At 48.6% G+C, this 23,886-nt stretch overlaps 1 protein-coding gene across 1 annotated transcript in view; it reads right to left on the bottom strand.

The window, feature by feature from the left end:
* The window catches only part of NME7 (NME/NM23 family member 7), a 59,017-nt gene that overhangs the window by 13,567 nt on the left and 21,564 nt on the right, over positions 1-23,886 (bottom strand). The window contains exons 8-10 of the mRNA XM_016148602.2: positions 13,821-13,885; positions 11,398-11,466; positions 7,970-8,071 (exon numbers count right to left, since the gene is read on the bottom strand). Coding sequence (XP_016004088.1) covers positions 7,970-8,071; positions 11,398-11,466; positions 13,821-13,885 — 236 coding nt within the window. The remainder of the gene's footprint in view (positions 1-7,969; positions 8,072-11,397; positions 11,467-13,820; positions 13,886-23,886) is intronic.

Genomic DNA, 23,886 nt, shown 5'->3' with positions numbered 1-23,886 from the left:
TAAAAAAGAAAAAAATGTTCTTCAGGAGTTATATTCTAAAGGTAACTTTATCCTCCCCTGAAACTCATTCTCTCTCCCTAACAGAATTACAAACTGTGACTTTCATCTTGAAACAGAGCGTACGTTGCTGAGAACGCGTTCCTTTCCCCAGCCGCTCTCTCCAGACGGCCTGAGCCACGCTCTTCCTCCCCAAAACCGCGTCCCGAGCATGTTACAGACGCCCATTTTCTCATGCATTATTGAAATGAAGCGATTTCTAAGAAAACAAATGATAACTGTGAACTTCGACTAAGTCTGTTCAGTTGAGTATTTTGGGAAATCACAGAAAAAGTCATTTCGAACCTGGCATGAGTTTGACGAGCATGTCACGGAAGAGACAAAACCGAGCGTGCGGCGGTGTCTGCGCAGCTCTGCGGGGTGGACGGTGGGCGCAGCCTCGGCGCAGACGGCGACCGGCGCAGCGACCTCAGCGCGGAGGGCGCTCCCAGCGCCGGCTGGGGCGGAGCTCGCGCGCTCACGTGCTCGGGCGCTCACGTGCTCGCGCGCTCACGTGCTCACGCGCTCACGTGCTCACGTGTTCACGCGCTCACCTTCCCTTCCTGTCAACACCCGCGTTCGGAACGTCAGCCACGACGCACGCTCTGCGCCGGGCTACGGACTCTAGAAAGTCCGAGAGGACTAGGACCGTCAGGTCCTCGGGGGCCTCGCAGTCTGGGGCGGGGGGGCGGGGCGAGCAACACGTGGAACCACCGACGACGAGATCACGTGACCAGCACCTCCGCGCGGCCGTGGCAGGAGTCCCCGGGCTGCTGGAAGGTCAGCGAGGCTTCGCCCAGAAAGCCGCTCACGGAAGCGGCCAGCCGCCCCGCTGCAGGAGGCGGCTGGGGACCCCGGGGCGCCAGGCACACCTGCTCGGGGCGCGGCCGGCGGGCCGGAGGCCGTCTCCGGCCTGTCGTCGTCTTCTGCCGCCGCGGACGGGGGCGACCGACCGAGCCAGAGCCCGGACGCCCTCCTCTGTCCTAGCGGCGCTCCTCCTCCCGGCTGGTCACCCCGGGGCCAGACAGTGCAGGACGGCTGTCCCGCACCCCAGCACCCGCCGATATCGGAACCCGCCAGGCCCGCCCCCGGCGCCTCCCCGCGTGGCCCGGTGCGGCCTGCCGTGCCCCTTCCTCGCGAGCACTGTCACCACCTCGTCTGTGGCAAGGCCCCTGCGGGCCCCACCTGGGGCTGCCGACACCCACCCTGGGCGGCGCGTGGGGAGGAAGAGCGAGGTCGCGGGGCCTCCGGCTGGCCGCAGCGGCGGGTCGGGCTCACACTGCCGGGCTCAGGCGCGCGCAGCGGGGGCGGCGGGGCGGCGGGCCAGGAGACTACTGAGGGGTTGCGCTGTGAGACGGGAAGTGGCGAAACTCTCGATTTTCTTTTCTCCACATGTCGGTCCTGTGTCCCTCTCTCCAAAGGCCCCCACGTGTCCCCGGGGGAGAGCCAGAGTCCCTGCAGCTCACACGGAGCTCACGCGTACCCTCCCTCCCCCAACCTCGCCTCCTGCTGCTCTGCCCTCCGTCACTCTGCTCCAGCCACGCTCCGGCCGCCTGCCCGTTCCCGCGGCACCTGTACTGCTGCCCCCACTGCCCAGCGCCGCTGCCCTCAGCCCCTGCGAGTCCATCCGGAGTCGCAAGGCCACACTGTAGTGACTGCAGTGACTTCCTCCCCTCGCACGGAGCTTCCCCGGCTCAGGGAACACGGGTCCTTCACCTTCTCAGTGCCAATGCCTAAGAGCACACGGCCCCTGGAAGGTCCGTAAATGTCTGGCTGGCTGGACTGACTGGCTGAGTGAGGAATAAATCAGAGAAGGAAAGAGAGGCTTCCAGCCGAGGTGACCACGTGCCAGGTCACCTCCGCACCACGGGAGGAAGCTTCCGAAGCCGGAGGCAGCGAGGCTAACAGCGGAAAAGGGAAACGAGGGAAAAACTGGTGTTAGTGGTGACCGCGTCGGTGGCGGTCTGTGCATGTGGCCCCATTTAAACAAAAGCAACGGTGGAATCTTCTCGCTGATGAGAAGTGGGGGGGGGGTGCACCTCTCCATTCCCGGCCCTCCTGTAGCTGCGGGACCAGACTGCCTCTGCCTCTGATGATTCCACCCGCATTTCCTCCGCATTCTGTGCAAGACTGAATGTGACATCTCAGTCACCGTCACAACCCTGAGCAGTAAATCATGGTACTTAGTAGGAAGGCTTAAAGGCCAGACCTGGGAGCAACCCCAGCGGGTCTCCAGCTGTAACCTCCAACGGCCTGGATCACACTCACAGGAGATGAGAAAGCAGTGAGGAGACATCCATAAAGTTATAGGTTTAGGAAAAAATATTATTAGCTGGATTGCAACCCGATGAGGTTTGAAAGAGTGTTTTTTCATAGACCATCTGTTTTAGGATCCTAATCAACTAATTCCACCCACGTCCTAATCCCCGAAGCAGAACTCACAGGAAAGCAACATCTGCTGGTTACGGCGGGATGACACATGGCATTTTTGTTTTTACAAAACTCTAGTTCCAAAAACTCTTCAAAATTAAAATTAACATTGAAGGGGCTGCACAGAGCCCACTGCTGCCAGGCCACTTCCGTGGAGAACAAACAATGCAGACGCCCTCGAGACCTTGCCCCTCGGAGACCAAGGGGCTCCGCGTTTACTGAGAGCTCATGGGGGTTTTCAAGGCTGAATGTTTTTCCCGTTTCTAGCTCCTGCTTCTGAGCTGTTTCTAGATACCTGCAACTTAAATCGATAGCTCAGGAAGACAGTGCGACAAATGAGCACAGTGAACACGGCTCTGGGGTTTTAACTGTTTCTGTATTTCTTCCAAAATATAATAGTCCCTTTTGTCACCAATGTGCTCACCTGTAATAGACTACCTGGCTGCTCATAGCCACACCCAAACTGCCAAGTTCTGCAAGCTCTCCTTCCAACACGTATCCCCAAACCTTCCACTGTCGCCACCTGATAATGGTCATCGGCCAAGGGTTTTGTCATTGCTAGTCGGAATTACTTTGCTGTTCCAACCAATTTTGCACGCAGTGGTCACGGTGACCTTTTAAACACAGATCTAAGCCTATCAGTGCCCCATGACACTTTCCCACGGAACTTCCTGCTGCACCTGCGTAGCACACACCGGCCACGTGGCCTTCGTAACCTGGCCCAGACGATCTCTTCAGTCACGTCGCCTGAAGCAAGAGCCAACCTGGACTCCCCTGGATCCCGAGAACGTGCTGGGTTCTCCCCAGGTCTGGGGCCGCCACACAGGGCTGGTCCCTACCATTCAGATCTGAGAGTCCATGACGGTCCCTCAGGAATCCCTCCACCTCACAAAGCCCTTGCACAGAGGTCACACCGCGAGCACTGATCACAGCTGTAACACGTACACGCTCACACGATCGCTTGTTCGATGGCCATCGGACTTCCAATCCCACGTGGACAGAGCTAATGTCTTGTCCACCATCCCATGCTCAATAACCAGCCCACAGTATGTTCAATAATTTCAGTTGAATATAATAATAGAGGTAAAAGGGTAAAAAACCTCTTAAAATGAAATTTATCTCTATACCTCAGTCTAAGCACAGTGAACCTCTGGAAAGGAGACTTCTCTGTATTCTCCGTGATACTAGAAAAAATACACAAACCATATATAATTACACAACTATATCAACAATGTATATCTTCATTCTGGAAATGCAGGTCCTACCCAGAGAGTGTCCTAGTGTTTGGCTCCTAAGTGGGGTGACAGTCGACACCCATGTGACAGAATAATTCTACGGAGCAGCTCTGCCCCCCCTGGGGACTGGCACGTTGGTACGCACCTGAAGAAAACTGTCCTAACCGATGCTCAGGTATCTTCAGTGGTGGTTTTAGGTCCTCTAGAAACATATTATTTTTCTTCCTTTGGAGAGTTAATAAGTACTGGCTTCTTAATTGTACAGCCTGATAAAATTGTCAAAGACCCAAATTATTGTTTAAACCAGCTATAATTTTTTTGTATGTGTGGGAGAGAGAGAGAACAGCCTTTTACCAGTGATAATTTCATATTTGTCTAAAATCAGATGTCTCTCGCTTTTTTATTAATATGTAATTGACAATATAACGCCATATTAGTTTCAGGTGGACAATATGATTCAGTATATGTACATATTGCAAAACGATCGCCACTAGAAGTCAACATCCCCTACTACAGTTATAATTTTTTTTCTTGTGATGAGAACTTTTAAGTACTCTCTTAGCAACTTCCAGATATTCAGTGGCATTATTAATTATAGCCATGCTGTACGTTCCACCTCCAGGTCCTATGTTATAACCAGCAGCTCGTCTCTGACCACCCTCGCCCATCCCAGCGACTCCCTGACCCCCGCCCCGGCCACCGCTAGGCTGTTCCCCGGGTCTACGAGGGTTTTTTTTTTTTTTTTTTTTTAAGATTTCGCATGTGAGATAATATAATATTTGTTTTTCTGTTTGACTTAATTCACTTAGTATGATTTCCTCAGGGTCCATTCATGTCGTCACCAATGGCAAGATTTCATTCTTTTTTTATGGCTGAATAATAAGCGGCTACGCCAATTCACACTCCCACTAACAGTGCACGCAGGCTCCCTTTTCTCCACGTCCTCACCAAAACTTGTCATGTCTTGTCTTTTTGAGAAGTCATTCTAACAGGTGCGAGGTGACATCTCATTATGGCATTGATTTGCGTTTCCCTGACGACTAGTGATGCTGAGCATTTTTCCATGTACCTGTTGGCCATCTGTCTGTCTTCTATGGAAAAATGTCTATTCAGATCCTCTGCCCATTTTTAAGTCAATTTTTTTTTCTATTGAGTTACAGGAGTCCTTTATATATTTTAAATATTAACCCCTCTAAAAATATGAGTTAATATCACACTGACAGAATACAAGAACACATTCCAAATAAAACGTGCCAAAACCAGAACTGTGTGTCACTACAGAATGACAGACTTTCTCAGTTACATTTGTTTTGGCACAAATAAAACAGGGGAAAAAAAAAGAGGAGGATGGAAGAAGAGCTTCCCTGGTCACAGGGCGACGTGCCAGCCCTGCGGAGCCACCACTGGCCACTGCCATACGCGGCCGCTCTCCCCGTGCCCCCGCGAGTCCCCCGCCTCGCGGGGCTCCCCTCTGCCTCCTGGACCCCTCTACCGCGGACTCCTACTCTGGCCGTTTTACTGTTTCTTGTCTAGATCGTAAGTTCTTTGAGATCAAAGAACATATCTCAGGTTTTCCTTTTTTGTCTTTAAACACCACAGCTTATCATAGTAGAATGTATTGAAAGACGGCATGAGAGGATGCAGTTACTATATTTGACGGATTACATGATGCACAAATGGCTTTAAAAATCTGGATATATAAAAAATAGCTTTTGGAAAAGGCTTAAGCATAAACACTATTTGTATTTGTGTAAAAATGGTGTTTAAACAGTTTTTTGGGGAAAACATTTTGTTCCTGTAAATGTAATATGTCATATTTAGGAGTTCAAGCGAGAGGGTGTAAAGTTTCTTTTGTCTTCGATCCAATTTTTAAATGTTTTCTTGGGTTTTGCCCATCTATCCATAATGTAAGTAATTATGACTTATGTAATACGAGGCAAACACCGTTGTTTATTTTGTGGCTTTTGGGTCAATATTGCTAAATCACTCAGAAAAAGATTATACAATGCCTAATTTTAAAACTGGATGAAGAAAAAAGTACTTCTGTTTCTACTTTTCAAAAGTCATTTGATTTGTACCTACTTTATGCCCTGGTAATGTTGTGACAGGGTCTCGCAGACATGCAAGAGAGTATCACGCAACGGTTTAAGACATGAATTCGGGAGCGACGATAAAAAAGTTTCAATCCCAGATCTGATACTTAACCGAAAAGAGGAGTTGGGGGGTGATGTCTTCACTTTAAGTTATTTGAAAAACCTACACATTACCAGAAAAGGATATGTAAAATTCAAAAGATCTTACTTGAAAATTTGAATTACATCTCCTGCCTTTCCAGGAAAATATTGCTGTTGAACCAGTATTATTATATTTGAATAAAGCTTTGTTTTAACTGTCATGGAAAAATATTATAAAAATATTGTTTTATCCAATCGTGTAACGTCATCTGCTTCTCTATTACTCTCTTACTAGGTCACATTGTTTCATCTTCTTACAACCAGAGATGGAGTTATCACCTCTGACAAGTTTTTGGGCTGAGCGTTATTTAACACCAAATCAAAAAAAATCCAAGACAAATAGTTACTCTGAAATGTAGAATTTTCTAGTATGTATTTTGTACTTTTTCAAGCTAATTGCCTTAAACCCTTTACAGCTATCTACTCTTCAAGAAAAATTATTTTCTTTAGCCAGAATATTTTATTAGGCAGGCACTGCTGATTATTTTTTATATTTGTTTTTCTTTTAGAAACGTCACCCCAGTTCATTATTTTAAAAAATGTAGAAAATACAGTCAATCCTCATCATTCATGGGTCCCCTTTTTGCAAAGTCACTCACTCACTAGAAGTTGTGCGCAGCCCCCAAATCGACACCGGCAGCGCTTTCGCTCGCCCGAGGGCAGGCACGGGGCACCAGCGCCCCGAGCCCGCTGCCCCGAGGGTCCCGGCCGAGGCCGACAGCGCGCCTCTGCCTCGTCCGGGCTCTGGTGCGGTAAGCCTCGTGCGCTCTGCCGTCTCCGAGGCCCGCGTTTCCCACAGCTTTGTGCGCCTGGTGTCCGTTCACTGTGCAATGTGGCCCCGGGCATCGCGCCCAAGGGCTGCCTTGCGTTTCTCAGCACGTGGAGACGGCACTGTGCCTCTGGGACAAGATGCGTGTGCAGCGCGCGCTCCGCCCAAGCACGAGCCAGCGTGCCGCTGCTGGCTGTGGGGTCAACGCTACGGAATCGACGGCCGGTGTGAAACGGGGCGTCCGCGAACAGCGACACACGTGAAACAAGGTGACGTGCTGAGCATCTGAGAACAGGCTGTGGCCGGAGGCTCGGGGAACCCTGACCCCGCGTGGCCCCTTAAAGTGACATCTCAGTCCTCTGTGGTCCACCGCTCGTGGCGACTTCACAGAACGTGGCTACTGTGACGGACAAGGCTCAGCTGTCTAAGAGGACGACGATCTCGCGCATGGGACCGCGGCCGACAGGGCCTTCTCTGCGTGTGGCTGCCGACGCCGCGTGTGTCTGTCTTAAGTTCTGCCCATCTCTCTGATCTAAGAAAATTACCTCGTTCTGTTTTAATATGCATTTCCCTAATTAATAAGGCTAAAAGCAAATGTTATGTGAAATAGGCATCTTTTCTGTGAATCGTTCCCTGTTTTTTTTTTCCTCTTTTTCGTCTTCCTCAAGTAAAAATGATAACCAACGGATCTGTAAATGTGTCATATGTTAAAAGGAAGAGAATGAAATTCCCCTGCTCTCTGGCAGCTTGTCCAAAGAGCCCCGGGTGACCACGCAGGCCTGGCCGAATGACACCGTCTGGTCGGACGGAGGGCCACGTTCTTTCGGTCGTCCACCAGCATGGACTGTCTCACAAAAAATGGCAAAACCTTCTTGAAGGAAAATATATATACACACACATCAGTATTCTTCACACTGAGAGCTTAATTACACCCCCACATGTCAAAGGATAATGAATACCTTAGAGAATTTCTATTCCAGAGCTTTAAAGATTCACTTACCTAGACAATTTAGCAAGAAGAAACAAAGAAAGAAATGCCGCAGTAAACATTTCTGCCCATTCTGTACTGTCAGCAGGCTAAAAAAATTCACTTTTTCTTAAGTGTTATATAAAAATAAATTACGTAAAACGCTACTCTGAATAAAATGTGTTGTCTATTATATTCGCATTTGTATTGCTTCTTTTAGGAGCAATAAAAACCATCAAGCCAGTTAAAATACTTGGGTTAATAAAACAAACGATTGACATTTTAAACAGTAACTCACGGGGTCAGCAGGCCCGCAGAATTCTCGAAATGTCTTCGCGGGGTTATTCTGCTGAATCTCCAACGCCACGCAGGGGCCGGAATACATTTCTGTCACCATCTCCTATAAAGCGAAACGTGAAAGAATGTTAAAAATTCACATAATTTACCCTTCACCCCTCCTCCTTTTAATTGCACCACCCTCCCCCTCACCGCCGCCTTCTTCCCCACCTGTGCCCCGCGCCACACCGTTCCCGACGCCGGCCACGTTCCCTACAGAAGCGCGTGTGCCCTCGGCTCCGCCCCGCCGCCGCCGCCAGTTGAACGCGGCGCTGCACCGCCTGCCACTCCGTTACCCGAAATCGTCTTCTCGTACATCTCCCCCTCACGGGGCTCTCTCCACTTGAGCACAGTACTGTCGAATGAACATCTCTAAACATAAGCTCCGCAGTGTGTCTCTCAAAGACACTCTTAAAACCTATCGTGACTTCCAGAAATTAGAAAGAACAGGGCCCAGGCTCCTCTCGCCTCGGACACCTAGAAACCGGGCAGCCTACGTGAAGAACCAGTTTCCAGACACTGAGGGGCAGGCAGCACAGGACCACGACCCCCGCGGGAAGGGCGACAAACGAGGCGAGCCGTGGGGTTGCCCGCCTCCCTGCCCGGAGGCAGGTCCCACGCAGCGGGACAGGGGGAGGGACCGGGGCGGAACCGTGCCATCGCCGAGTGGAGCAGACCAAGGCCGGAGCTCCCGGAAGGTGCAGGAGCGAGCTCAGGGGATGCCCCCCCTTCCCCTTGAAGGGGGAGACCCCTCCCGGCAGAAGCGAGAACAAAGGCGAGGACGGGGAGGCTCTGGGCGCAGGTGGGCGGTACGGGGGCCCCAAAGGAGCCCGGCCAAGGGCTCCGCGTGAGACCGTGGGAAGGCGGCCAGGGACAAGGCCAGACCACGTGGGCCTCGAAGGCCGTCTCAGTGACTGGAGGTGGTAAGAGACACTGACTGCCGATTCAGTAAAATCAAGGCTATTCCAGAACAACACTCAAATATCCATCTGAACCCGGTCATCGCACCGAATCGCCAGAAGGGCAAGGACGGAGAGGGCGACGTGAACGACGCGGCGCCCAGGACCCCGCCCCGCCCCCCCCCCGCCCCCGCCCCCGCAGTCACTCTGCTCTCTCGCCCCGGTCACAGTGCGAGCGGTTTTTACGGCTCATTATGCCGAGCCTGACCCTCTGTCATGACGTCGAAGTTCCGCCTACGCATAAAGGTCAAGAGCCACGTTCTCAGGAGGGCAGGAGGCGGCGCGAACACACTCTCCGAAGACAGAGGAGGCAAATGTCTGCCTGCCTTTCACTCGCCTCTTTCTTTCCCAGGAGTAATAACAGATACCACTGAAAATCCAGACACGAGGGGCGGGGGGGGGGGCACGAAATGGAAGGAAAAAAACTTGTTGAAAAAAGGACTCCATCAAAAAGCACGACGTGTCCCTTAAAAACCTGGACTCCACAGAATTCTCTAGTCACCCAGGTTTGTGGTTGAGTAAAAAATTGCCAAGACAAAAGAGAGGCTGTTTGTGGCTTCTGCAGACGGTCACCTGCGGCGCCTCGGTGCCTCTGAGGGGATCACGTGACCTGACGGCCCCGCCCGCCCGACGAAGCTCACGGTTGCGGGTCGTGGGCTTCTGCTGCCGCTGTTCCTTGATCCCCGGGATCTAGCACGTGGTTTGGCGCCCAGGAGACAGATGCCCACTACGTGTGTGGGAAGTAAGTGGGTCATGATAACCCTGTGAGTCGGGAATCGTCACCTTTTCGTAACTGCAAATGCTGAAGCAGCGATGTAAGCGAGAACCAGATCACCTGTTTTTGTCCCTTTCGGCTACACTGCCTCTTCAGATTATTTTTATGCGGGCCTACTTTAGAGAATTATATAAACCTCCTAAATCTTTTAAGAGACGCCTAAGGGTGTGCCGCATTTAATTTACCTCTTCCTTGAACTTAAACTTGAGTCCTGAATGTTAATTTTACCTCCACAATCCCAAGATTAAAAAAAAAATCCTAAGAATAAATACAGATCACATAAAAAGGAATTGCATGTATGGTATTTTAAAGCACTATATAAAAGACGTTAAAAGTCAGAGATGAGGTTTTATTTTAAGTTTTCCTAAGGTAACTATGGCTCGCCTCAGACACGTGCCTACATCATCAGTGCCCTCGACTACTGTCACCAGATTCAATACCACATGGCACTGTGTGAAGGTGTGACCGAGGAGCCAGGCTGCCGGCGGGCGCGCCTCCACGGGGTCTTAGTCCTATATAATAAAACGACGATACGATGGGGATGAATGAAGGCAGTTGCTTTTAGGAATATTTTCTTAAAAGTCAAAATGAACACATGAAAGAAGGAAGATGTATAAAAGAAAGATTTAAGAAACGGAAAACAGTTGCCATCGGCTGAATAAACGATGTAATGATGACACATTTAGAAAGATCTTCCATGTAAGAAGAGGCATGACCGTAAAGTGAAAAAGCCGGTAAGATGGAAGTCCGACAGGCTAGAAGAAAAGGCAAAACCCTCTGGTTCCTTTAAAGAAGGGTGGAACTCCCAGTGTGCCGAATCCAACACGGGATATTTTGTTATCAGCCTTGACTGTGGCGGGCAGAAACGAGACCAAGGCTCAGGCAGTTCCCGGACCACTTCGTTTCCTGTTTTAAGGCAGGTTGAGAAGCGAGGGGAAGGAAATCGAGTCTCTTGTCAGGAACAGTGAGCTTTATGCCAAAAGAACAGCCTTTATGCAAAAAACCCTGCCAAGCGTGGGCGAGGAGGCGGGCCACCAGCGCAAAGCGAGCCGAGATGATTTGATAGAGACGGGAAGGAGACTAACTTTGATCTACTCTACGTTTTTAATTTAAGATTTGGCTTATACCTATAGTCAAAGGACTTGAATACAGCCATTTGTTTCCAAGGACGTATGTCAGCGCCCTCTAAACGGCTCCTTTTAAGTCTTAGTATTTCTTCTTCTGTCTCATTCCCAGGTGACCCCCCCCCCCCCGCATTTGTGCCACGAAAGCTGGTACTGCGTACTGCTGTGGAGCGTTACCACAAGGTTAAGAACTATGTGCTTTTAACGTCCCAAAGCACGTGGGACAGTCTTCCATCTTGAGACTATTACAGACTTCAGAGACAATTTCCAAATGTGTCACTAGCCCACCCAGCGAGGTTTTCCTTGCATACCTGTCTACAATTGTTTCATAAATGGAATAATATCGTATTTTTAAAACTGATCCAGTGGTCCTCTGGGATAAGATGCCTCGGTCACTGGGGATGAGCGGCTGGCAGACGGCAGGGCCGTGACTACTTTAAGGAACGCTTTCACGATTGAAGGTCAGACCGAGTCCCCGAGACGTGAGACACACGCTCTCAGCACCAGTGCGTCACGCTCGCCTCGCACTTACGTTGTATTCGGACACCACTCCTTTGTACACTTCGTAAAACTCTTCGACGTTAGCTCGATCCATGCTGAACTATATTTAAAAACAAAAACAAAAACTGTAAGCCAACCAATCAAATAAAATGAGTCGCACGTAGCACTCAGCATTTACGATCTCATCGATATATTTTCTTTACTTTAAAATGTCAACCGTGCATAAATTACTCTTTAAAGATTAGCTCATCAATAATAAAAATGTATAACTGTTGAGTGCCTAATATACCAGGCATTGTTCTAGGTCCTGGACATACATCACCTCATTTACTAGTCACAACGACCCTGTGACATAAGTAGTCTTAACAGCCCCAATTTATAGATGAGGCTAAGATCCGGAGGGGTTACACACCTTTGACGAACTTCAGTCTGATCTCATTGATCGCGCTCTTAACCACTAGACTGTACCTCTCTCTAAATAAAACCTCATCCTCAATACAAAAAAAAAAAAAAAAAACCCAAGACACATACAATGTAGTTTATTGATAAATTAGTGACATAGGGAAAGAATATTACTAAAGAAAAGTACTTTGGATTTTGTAGAGAGGGCTGAAAATAGACCCTTTTCTCCCAGGTGTTCAGACAAATCCCTGGTCTGGGTCATCACCAAGCACTTACACAAGTCTGGATTCCCACGGCTCTTCGGAGAGAATTGTGAAGAGAATGCTTACCAGACAAGCCGACAAGGGCTCGTTCTTGTCCCGATTCGGTTAGAAATAAAAGTTTGTTAATTTCTAGTGTATCGAAAACTAAGACCGTACATTTTTTAAAATAGCCTCAAAATTGCCGATTTTATTCCCCATCCCCCACTCTGCTTCTGTATTGTCAGCAGGATTGACGATCACCGAGAAATTTCTGTCTACTCAGACGGAACAGTTCAAACTAGGAGGCAACAAAGCTGTTACGGGGAGTGAATTTTGTTTGATTTCAGGTTTTTTATCCTATGTTCACGCAACCGGTATTATTAACGAAGCAATAACAGACGGTATAATTAAGTACTTAGTAATTTGCACTGGAAATTCTATCGTTCTTGCAATGGGAATTTTCCACGGGTTGGTTATTTCAATTAACCCACGGAATAATTCACTGACAGAATGTTCTCGTTGCTTAGGTGAGAGAACTGAAGATAATGCCTGAAATTTGGCCAAGGTCACATACCCAACACACACACACGCACACACACACACGCACACACACACACACACACACACACACACACAGGCTCAGTTAATCCTTTTCACATTATCCTGGTTTTCACCGAGCGTGCCAACTATGGCTGATCACAGAGCTAGGCGGCAAGTTGGTCTGGCTAGAGTTAGACCATCGTTTAAAGCTAAAATTTCCACGATGCTGATTTTTTAAGCAAACTTAGGTCCTACCGTCCTGTGAGTACATCGCTAAGCTGCTACTTTGAGAAGGTTTCGGCTAACAATCCCTCTATAGTCCCAGGTAAGACTCCTCAAATATCAACTTCCTCATCAGTCTGCACGTTCTGCCTGATGACTTTGCAAACTAGTTGATACTTCTGGCCTTTCATTGGCTCGTGGGCATTCCCCCCAACCAGGGACACAAAACGGCCAGAACCCCCAATCAGCGCCCTGACCCTTGACCTCAGGTGATCCTGAGACTTCATGGAAATCAAGAGCACTTCCTTTTCTAGAGAAGTCCATACAAATTATATTGGTAAGAAAATTCTCAGCTCCAAAATCAGCACTTCACTGCCCTCACGGCATAAACTCGCTGGTCTTCGAACACTGCGAACGCTAATCGCCGATCCGATCCCGTGATAATTTGTGCCCAACTTCCAGCCAAAGGCGCCGGTGAGCGGGACACGAAGGTACGAGCTCCTGGGACCCGTGCTGTGCCCTCCGCGCAGGGCTTCCTGGAAAGGTGTCGGCAGCGTGACGCTGACCGCCCGGGGGCCCCGGGGCCAGTGGCACACCTGCCAGCGGAGGGCGTGGCACGCGCCAAGTCCAGAGAAGGTGCTGGGCCGAAGTCCAGGGGCCAGCGAAAGGCCCCGGGCGGGCACTGACCCTCCTCCCCCACCCGCCTCTCAGTCCCGCTCCACACGGAAAATTCACCACGACTGCTCGGCTTACGTCTATATTTTGTTTGTAAAAATTAAATACGTCGTTCCAGTCCATATTTATTTTGCAACTGAAGTTCTGAGAATTGTCGAGCCGTACCTTATAAACTCAAACGAGGCACATGTTAGTTCTCTCAGGGTAAAATCGTTTCAAAGACATTTTTTGATTATAAGGCAATCAAGTTGAGTAACTATATTTTTAATTTTTAATGTATTGCATGAACAGAGAAAATTCAATATAAAATACATTAAAGCTTATATAGAAAAAAAATTCCTTAATAGGTTATGACTCATTGCAAACTACGTACCATCTGCATAGCTGAGATTTCAAAACCTGCATCTCGGATGGCAATCAGGATCTTCCCCAGCAGCCCTGAAAATGCAGAACGAATGGGTGAACATGCAGAATTCCTACTTGGTTTCTTAGAAATGCAAGTTTTCTACATCAAACACATTTCTGCAAAGGAAACTAAGCCACTCATACTGAGCATTTCATAGTTATTTGAGTCACTTAGTAAGTGCTTCAAGAATTATCAACAATGATCCTGAAGATTAAAAAACTTTTAAGATATTTGGTTTCAAAACCCCTCAAATCCAGTGATACAGAAAACATGAAAATCAAACAGTTGAAACTAATATTAGGAAAACAATATTCCAAAGTACTAAGTACAAAAAATGTTCAGAGCAGAAGTTCAAAAAAGGAGGAATATCAGATTATAGCTGAAGAGGTGGACTGAAGCCTCTAGGGAAAACGAGGGCATCGACTGACCCTTGGAGGCCGGAGACGGACAGGAGTTCATAGGGCCAAGGAGAGAAGGCACAGATCCGGGAACATGGGAGCGGGAGCTGAAGGAGGAGAGAGACTTGGCCCGAATGGAGGAAGGCCCCGGATGCCAACGACCACAGAGGATCCTGTCCTGGCCCCCGACAGGTCGGCGACCTGCACGGCGGGCTCCGCGGCCTCTGCAAGCGGGGGCCGAGGCTGAGGTCCCCGCTCACTTTCTAAACCGTCTTATAAGTTTCTCTTTCTCGAGTCAACGAAAACGTCCCCTCCCCTCCTCCCTCACATACAGATACGCACGCCCCGATTCGGGATCATCTGGATGCTGGCCTAGTAACCCCAAAGCGCCGAGCACAGCAGCGCCTGAACATGCATTTTTATTTACTGTTACTGCAACGGAGGATGCTATTCTGATCGCGGCAGGCAGAAGGACTAAAACGAAAGAGGACAGAGCTACTTCTCAAATGACACGTGTGCCCAGTGGAGGCCGAGCGATATCACAGCGTGCAGGGGAGACGCCGGCTCCTCGGGAGTGCGACGAGCCTCACGGGGCCGTGTCACACTCCGAACGGCCGTGCCACCTTCGTGCCGGACGCGGCGATTTCGTTTGGCCGATCGCCCTGTGTCGCATTTACGCTGTCGGCTTTTATTTCATCCATTTTACAGTTTCGCGTGTCATGAATCTGTATGTTGCTTTAAACCGCTGCCTACACAAAGGTTACGCTTCGTTTTATAATCGGACCTATTTAAGTTGTGTCGTAATTAAAATAGCGTATGCCGACACTGGGAACCCTGGAGAACACCGTTCCTCCAAAAGGGAGCCCGGCCACGGTCTCGATTCGTGCCAAGGGGCTGGCAGTGCTGCCTGCGACTGCTTTTGGACCATTAGTGCAAAACGGCAAACGAACTTATTGTTATGAAAATAGATGTGATCTTGCGGAAGCCTAAAAGGGTCTTCTTTATTATAGTAAAGAAAATGCTCTACATGATTACGTAAGAACTAAATATAAAACTAGTATTATGCCCTATGCTTCAACCAATACAAAGATAAATCTATATCTATTATAAATCTGTAATCGTATTAAACTAGTCCTGGAACGTATCATTTGACAGAATAATTCTATTCATAGATAAACCAATAAAAAAAGTTATAGTTTAAGGAACACTGTCATTCTGCCATGAGTCAAGAATATTGACCTTTTTTTTATATCTAGTTGGTTGTGTGTGGGGGCAGGAGACAGGGGCATTTAAGAACCCCGTTGTGTGTTTAACCACTTGAAAAGACAAATTAACTTGTCAATAACCACATGTCCTTTACTTTGGTCTAGACAGAAAATGTCCAGGTGACTGAACAAATGGCAATAACTATGTAAATGAAGTAGCAAAAAATCAACAAGTAAAATTGGACATCACACAGCAAACAATTCCAAAAGGGTCACACAGCAGACTGCTTGTTTTACTGGGCTGGTGTTTGCATAGATGATTTGTTTTTCAAATGACTCCACGAATGCCACCTCTTAAACGTTTTGACTGTCAAATCACCTGTCCCCGCCCCTCGGGGCCTCTCTTGTCCTTCGGCCTCTTGGCGCACGGCCGCCCTGTGGCCAGTCGTGGACAGCATCGGACACCTCTGCTTTCTCTTCTGGGGACCCTCGCTTCTCCCGGGATTCGGAGCCCCGCCCTCTTTTAGGAAACCCGGGCCCGTTAGCCATCGGATTAGAAGAGGAGCTGCCATCATCCGACATGACCCCAGGACGACGGCCTCGCAGGCCAGGGACACTCGCCTGCTCAGGGCCTCGGGTGCGAGGCAGCCCCGCCCGAGCTGAGGCAGGATCGGAACAGTCCTGGCAGGCTGGAGTTGGGAACGAGCTGTTCTCTGTGTCCTCTGCCCTCGCTGACGCCAAGGAGAGAGGAAGGTTAGCTACGGTTCCTACGCGGCGAACACCTGGCCGGGGAGAAGCTCCTGGGTGTGCCCTCCAGGCCACAGACTCGGGTCCCGGCAAACGATCCGCTGGGGGAACCCCTTCCTTGGCTTAGCTCAACCCGACCTCACGGTGGCCTCGGTTTCCCTCCTCACCTGAACCTCCCAGGGTCGTGACGGGGTCAAGTGTCTGTAACCATGAAACTCTCAGGACCGCCTGGGGCACAGACGGCACTGCCAGGTTCTGGCGGCAGCGCTGGAGTCGTCCTCGAGCCCCAAACAGCCACCGGCGATGCTGGGTGCACCCAGCGGACCGCAGAGCTCTGCGCGTAGCACCGGCGGGAGCGGAATTCCGAGCGGCGCTGTTCAAACGCACGCGCTGTCCGGCTCCACTTTCGCAGCAGAGAGCCCTGTGCACCGAGGCATCTCGAGGAGGCTGATGCCGGCGCCCCGGTGACACCCAGCGTGACGTCTGCGGTGACCGGAGAGGAGCAGGAGACCGGTCACGGTGGTAGCCAGCAACGAGGGCTGGCTGACCCGCGGGGCCTCGGGAGGCGAGCCCCTGCTGGGTGACCGTAAGCACTGTCACCCAATAACTTCAATAAAACCATTTCCAAACCAAGTGGGAGGAATCGATCCACCCCGTTCCCTGACTTACTTTCTAGCCCCCCGCAGTGACGACAGTGTCGTGCTGGCTGAGTGACACAGAGGTCAACGGCACAGAGCGAGCCTCCGGGAACAGGGCCACAGGGAGCTGCCTGACTGATTTCTGACGAAGACGCAGGAGCAAGTCAACGGAGCAGGGCCTCGGCAGCAAACCCGCGACGTGGCCCCGCAAGGGACGCGTGGAAACGCTGGCTCGGAGAGGCCGCCGCCCAGCGGACGCGGGTCTGCGCTGCGGCCGAGGGCGGCGCGGCGCGGCGGGGAACGGCGGGCACGCTCTCGCCCACGCACCGCGCGCGCGCTCACGCTGTGTCCTGACGCCCTTGCCGAGCGAGGCGCTGTGATCGCCATCCGTACTCGGCGGATAAACCACAGGCTCCAGCAGCTAGTCAGTGGCACGTGAATTTTGAACCCAGTTCTGCTTGCCTCCGGAACCTGAGATTCCATCACGATAAATCGGTCAAAGTGTTTAATTGGCTGTGCACTCACACATGTTGAAAGAGTTCAGAACATGCAACCCCAAAATACGGTGCTCTGGCACATTGACTATTTTGAGTTAAAGGCACTAGAAAAACAGCAAGTACAGGAAAAATACTCTGACCTTCATTCTCTTTCTTGAAAGCAAGGGATAAAATTCCCATGTGAAAGATGTCCTCCCTCAACCAGACACTTTTACCATTACGGACGAGCTGAGACAGAGAGAATTCTATTCAGACAGGTCTTGTTAACATAATTCCTAACTTCCTCATTCTCCCTACATAGTTCAGTCAGTTTTCCACAATTAGCACAATTGCCTCTCTGTTCATCTTAATATCAAGGTGAGTAGTTTCGCCCCATTTCCTTAGGTCTTCACTCCGTACGAAATCCCCTGTGTCACGTAAAACTTATATTAATAAGTTTTATTATATTAATATTTGTATTTTTTTCTCTTGTTGACTTGTCTTATGTCAATTTCTCAGGCCTAGGCAAAAATCTCTAAGAGGATAACAGGCAAAAGTTTGCTTCCCCTTACAGTATGTAAAATACACATTATTTATATGTATGCAAATTACCTTTTTTGATCTTCTGAAAATACACTGTAAAATCAGTAACAGAGAAGTACACGTTGTCTCCCCAGTAAATTTTAAATTGTTCAGAAGATCACCGCCCAATTTATTGATTATTCAAAGTGTAACGTTTCCCTCTTACCATTTGATACTTATCAAATTTGAAGGGAAAAGGAGGAAACAGTAATCATTTGATCATTTATTAGTATTTCTAGAAGTTTAAATTTTGTTACATCTCTACGTCAAAAAATATTTCCCATGGAAATAACTTACTCTGCTGTTAAGATCTTCTCTGGAGTCTTAATATTTTCTCTTGATATCACAACATCTGTACAGTGACCTGGACCCCCGAGAGCATCCTTGCATCCAGGAGAGTTCACCATACACTATGGAGAAACCTGACAAACACCTTTGCCACGAATGTCAAATTTACTCTGCGACATTGATGTATAAACAAAAACGTCACCATAACTTGGAGGCTACACTTCGTGACAGCCAAACAGGGGTGGTGAGAAATGAAACTGAGGGACGGGAAAATGTCCATACGACATATTATTGGATTAGACACTTGAAACCTATATAATTTTATTAACCAATGTTACCCCAATAAACTTTTGAAAAAGTCAACAACAACAACAACAAAAAACTTGCATTTCATTTGGGTAAGAGACTGGAAAAGTTAATCCTGATATAGCCAAGAATGTATGAACTAACAAAATGGATACACAAAAAGATATGTTTAATATTAATCACCAATTTCAATCAAATTGGAAATTTTTGATTTCTCAAAAAATTTAAATCTAGTGAAATAAAATTAAGAGGTATTTTAACTAAAAATTTGGGCTAGGGTGTCTTTAAAACGTGACTGGTGTCAAGCCAAAACAAGCTAGAGATTATGAGTTTAGATTAACTTTCAATACCGAAATACAAATGAAATCACGAGCATACTAAGTTTAACAGGAGGAATTTAATACTAATCCCAGCCAACGCGCATAACACAAGTAACCGCAGGGATAAAGCCGGGCGGACGAGCTTCCTGGTTCCTGTACGGCGGCGTCACTGGGCACCATCACTTCGCCCATAATCGTCCAGTAATGTTTAATCAGACGAAAAGGCAAATCCTCAGATCGGTTTGGCTGCAAATACCTATGATATCTACCAAGCAAAAATGTTGTAGAATCACATTGAATCAATTGCAGACAAGAGTCTGGAGTCAGCAGAACTGTTAAATTGAGAACTGGTAGGGCTCTTGGGTCTTAAAGGATCTCAAATTCATCCATTAGCTGATCATAAAATCTATCCCAGCAGCAAGCGGGCTTGTAAAAGACAGACCCAATTCCTCCGATAGCACGTCTGATTCTCCACTTACACCTCACCCCGAGACCTGAAATACTCCCTCTTCCTTACCAACGCCAGAGCAATCATGAATGCCACAATCTCCTCAGGAGGCAAGTGAGAGTAACTGATACGGCTTTGTACCTGTACCCACAAGCTGGTAACTCAGTATATTACAGTTCACTGCAATGTAATTGAATGAGCATGGTAACCGAGAACACCCACAGGGTCCCAGAGGTCCAGGGGAACGCAGCCGAGAGACCCCTGTTTATTGGAAAGATGAGGATGGACTCGGCACAGCAAAAGAAGCCAAGGACAGCTAGTGTGGCTGAAATAAGATCACGGTTTTAAAACAGGGACGACCCATGAAAAACAGGAATAAAGGAAGGTACTGGGCGGACAGGCCAGGAACTGGGAATTCTGTAATATTAGGCAAATCGGCCGTCAGAAGTCCGAAGTCAAGGCCAGGTTACAGAAAAGTCAATCGCACAGTTAAAAGTGACGCTGTTTCTACGTCCCGGCGTCTGGCCGGGGAGAAGGAGGTCCTCCCTGGTCTAAGAGGAGGCCAGGCCCTCTCGTGGAGGGTGGAGTAAGCGCAAGCCCCACGAGAAGCAGACTTCACGTTTCGTAAATATACACATGCAAGTGATGTCGTGTTATAACCGGTCGATGAAAATCTGTTCGTCTCATAGCAAACACAACGAAAAAGACTGAAAAAGTAATTCAGAACCACAGATCCACTAACTCCAACACGAACAGAACTCAGTACATAAAACCTTCTCCCTTTCCTAGAAGTATTTCTGGTGTCTCCTTTTTTAAAGACATGTAAAGAGAAAGGTTCTCAGAGCTGGTGTTTCGCCCAGTTTTTCGATTTTTGTTCATTCCACTATCTGAATTCACAGTTAAGGAGAGTCACATATTTGGGGATCTTATTTCAAGAATTCTGTTTCTTCTTATTGATTTTGGACGGCTTCACCTGATTTCTCCAGCTCGCATCACGGGCAGGCTTAAAAATCGACACAGAGCGCAGCACGAGCCACGAACGAAGTCGCCCTCGCCCCTGGCCTGCTGGAGGCACACACGAATGCACTGGGCATGAGCCTGTGTCTGCTCTACTTCCCGGCACAGGCCCTCCGTGGGGGCAGCTGTGCTGTCTCGTGGTTCCCAAGATGTGGTCCCTGCCCAGAGGGCAGTCGCACGACCTGGGGAGTTGTTAGGAACGCAGAGGGAGCGACTCTGAGGTCCGGAGGGAGGGCCGGGAGTCTGCATTTCGACAAGCCCTCCGGGCGAGCGGGATGCTCACCGATGCTGGGACCGCCAGACGGGTGAGCGCAGCAGAGCACCAGGGACCACGCGCCCAGCCGTGGAAAGCGCCTGCCACGGGGTCTGAGAAGCCCACGGCTCTAACGTCCAGTTGCGGCCTTCCTTACTCCCGCTACTCCAAGCCTGTGTCATCTCAACACGGCTCTGAAGAGAGCCTGCGGTGCGTTCCTAAGGCGCACATCGCAGTTGCTAGGTGCTGGTGCCTTGGCTGCCTAGCAACGGATGTTTCTTTATTCCGTCAGGTGTGAAGAGCAAGGCCTGACTTCCACAGATAACAGAGTGACTTTTCACTGCTTTGTCACTTGTAGAGAACCTCTAATAAGAAAGGCACACAACGCAGCCTGGAACAAATCCAGGCGACTCTCCCTTCACACAGTAACGTACTCAAACAATCGAAACTACCTGCTCAGCCTCTGAGCGTCTCCAGGGAGACCTCAGGCAGGGTCGAGTTTACACGCGAGAAGGACTTCGGGACCGCGAGCTCAGGATGCTGCGATACAGTGCCAGAAGGGCGCACCTACGGGTGCATTTTACGTCACGTAAATTATACATTAATAGAGTTGATTAAAAAATATGTTAGAAAAGGGGAATAAATATTCTGACATCAATAATTCAAAAGATGGGAGAAGATTTCAGTGCAATAAAGATGATTAAAAGTAGACGTTAAAAAAAAGAATAAATATTCTGACATCAATAATTTAAAAGGTGGGAGGGGAAGATTTCAGCAGCCTTTTAAAGCATTCTAAAGTCAGCCTTAGGACAAATCTAGAGAGAGTGAACAACTTTAAATTTTATTAACAAAATGCAGAGTTAGGTACACATGCTAAAATTTAGGTAGAACCAATTTAAAATATACATTCTATGGCAGAGGTCAGTGAATTATTTTTGTGAAGAGTAAGAGAGTTAATATTTTAGGCTTTGCAGGCCATACCGTATCTGTCACAACCACTCAACCCCACTAACGTAGCATAAAAAGCAGCCACAGCCACAGGCATGGCTGTGTTCTAATTAGAATTGTATTTACAAAACCAGGCGGATGGCCCCATTCAGCCCAAGGGCCATAGTTTGCTGACCCCTGATCTATGGCTTTCATACCAGCAGATAAGGAGAAAAAGGGCAGTAAAAAAAACTATCACAGAAAGCTAGAAAGGGGAGGGGAAAGTCGGGAGAAAGAATGAAAAAACTTTAAGCAAGATAAATGACTACGGGTAGAACGGTAATCACAACAAATGGCCCTACATTCAACTATTCTAAGATAGGACGACTAGATTGGATTGAAAAAATAAAAATTTTAAAAATAGAAATGAAATGAAATTCAACCACAGCGACTACAGGACACATATTAGAAGCGAAAGGCTAAAACAACATTGGGAAAAGGTGTGCTACTCTTTAAGGAAACAACGAGAAACAACGGTCCCCAAAGAGGCAGACCGGGAGAAGGTGCCGGAAGGAAGACAAACTTCGTAGGAAGCCGACACTGCCCGCCACCTAAGAGCTGTGTGACTTCGGGCAGGTTACCTAACATCTCGCCGCCCGGGTTTTCTCCTCCGTGACATGGGGTTCAAATAACACCGACCCTTACGTTTTGAGAATTAAATAATTCACGTAAAGTACTTAGCACTCCATAAATATGAACCACAGTTAGTCATGAAAGTGTTTTTATTGTTCTGTGCTCAAGAAAAGTCCTTGCTAACAGTCTTTTCCACTAACCCCGAAAGGTTATTAGATGTTGGAACAGATTAGCGAACAAAATTTAACTATTCCTAAATGAAATTTTTTAAACAGCAACGGAGGAGGAATCGTAAGGGCAGCAGTGCTGCGAGGCACGTGTCACTCGTGAAGCCCCACGCCCACGTGACGCGCCGTCCGCTCGGCTAACCGTCCCAGGCAGCGCGTTTGCCCTCGCGGTTACTGCGTGAGGAAGGTATGCCGCTATTCTCATTCCACGGACGAGCAGACGCCGTCCAGAGAGGTTAATTTATCCAACGGCCCATGGTCAGTAAGTCGTGGAGCCAGAATTCAAACCTCTGAAGCCTGATGTCAGAGTAGAAATGACTCATTTTATCGATGGATAAAACTAACTCCATGCAAATACTGCGGAGGACATCAAAACAAACGTCACGTAATCTTGAAATTAAAAAAGAAAAAAAGAACACGAAATATTCACCTTGTTTTCCCTTTCAAAACCAGAGTCCCCCAAATGATAAAATCTATTTCAATTTATAGATATATTAAGACTGTAAATGCCAAGTATGTGTATTTCCCCACCATCTCTTCCACAAACTAAGCCCTGTCTTTTTTTCTACTTCTCTTAGAAGTGAGAAGAGGACCATTGAATCCAGACAGATTAACCACAGGACTCAGAACTAAGGCCACCTCCAGCCACGTGACTGTTATTTGTGCTAGGAAATCTTCCCACGAAGATAAGGCTGTAAATCGGTAAATAACTTCACTGAATGCGTCAGGAACTTCCCAGAAGTCCATTTACCCCAACGACGACAGACTGCGAAAACAATCCGGTCTGCACAGTGTTCCCTCCACTTGGCAAACAACTCGCTTATCAAGCAACTGGCACTGCAAAGCCGCGGTTAAGATCCTGGCCTGTTTCCACCGACCCCAAACTATTTCGTGAACTCTGCCCAGCTTCGGCCCGATCGCTGCCCTGACAGAGCCACCTTCGCCCTCCCAGTCCCCCCTGAACCTCTGCGCCCTCCGCCACGGCCTCCCCCTCGTGCAGTCTCCTGCGCCTCCACCCAGGCGCGCTCCTCCCCGTGATAAGCAAGAAACCGAGCCGCGCTTGACCCACAGGCTCTGCTGGCCTTGGCGGGGCTCGGGGTCAACCAAAAGGGCAGGTGAGGCCCCGTTCCTTTCGGCTGCTCTCTTATCAACAACTTTTTTTTTTTCTTTTTTTAAATCTCTTCTCTCATACCTGTACTAGACCACGGATGAAATCAAACACACCGGGAGATGAGATCGTTATGAAGAGCGATAGCCGGAAACCAGCGGCTGAAAGGGGGCCGATGAATCTAACAAGAAATTCGATAAGAGACACCGAACTGCATTTCATCATGGCCAGTTTGACTCTAAGCCGAACCGGGTTAACGACACATTTCAAAATGGTCTCAAAGAGTCCCTAAAATTGAGGTTTAGAAATAACAGAAAAGAAAGCCTTGAAATGTCGAAGTTTAAAGCATTCTGCCATCTGATTAAATTTTGCAAAACTTTCTTTAACTCGTTGGCCTCTGACGTTATGTATCAAATATGAATATATAAAATATAGGTAGTCTTTAAAGAACAGCTCCGAG

Source organism: Rousettus aegyptiacus, unplaced genomic scaffold (genome assembly GCF_014176215.1).
Source record: "Rousettus aegyptiacus isolate mRouAeg1 unplaced genomic scaffold, mRouAeg1.p scaffold_m13_p_17, whole genome shotgun sequence".
Taxonomy (NCBI): domain Eukaryota; kingdom Metazoa; phylum Chordata; class Mammalia; order Chiroptera; family Pteropodidae; genus Rousettus; species Rousettus aegyptiacus.
Note: the sequence above shows the minus strand (reverse complement) of the source record. Positions and strands in the feature narration are given on the sequence as shown.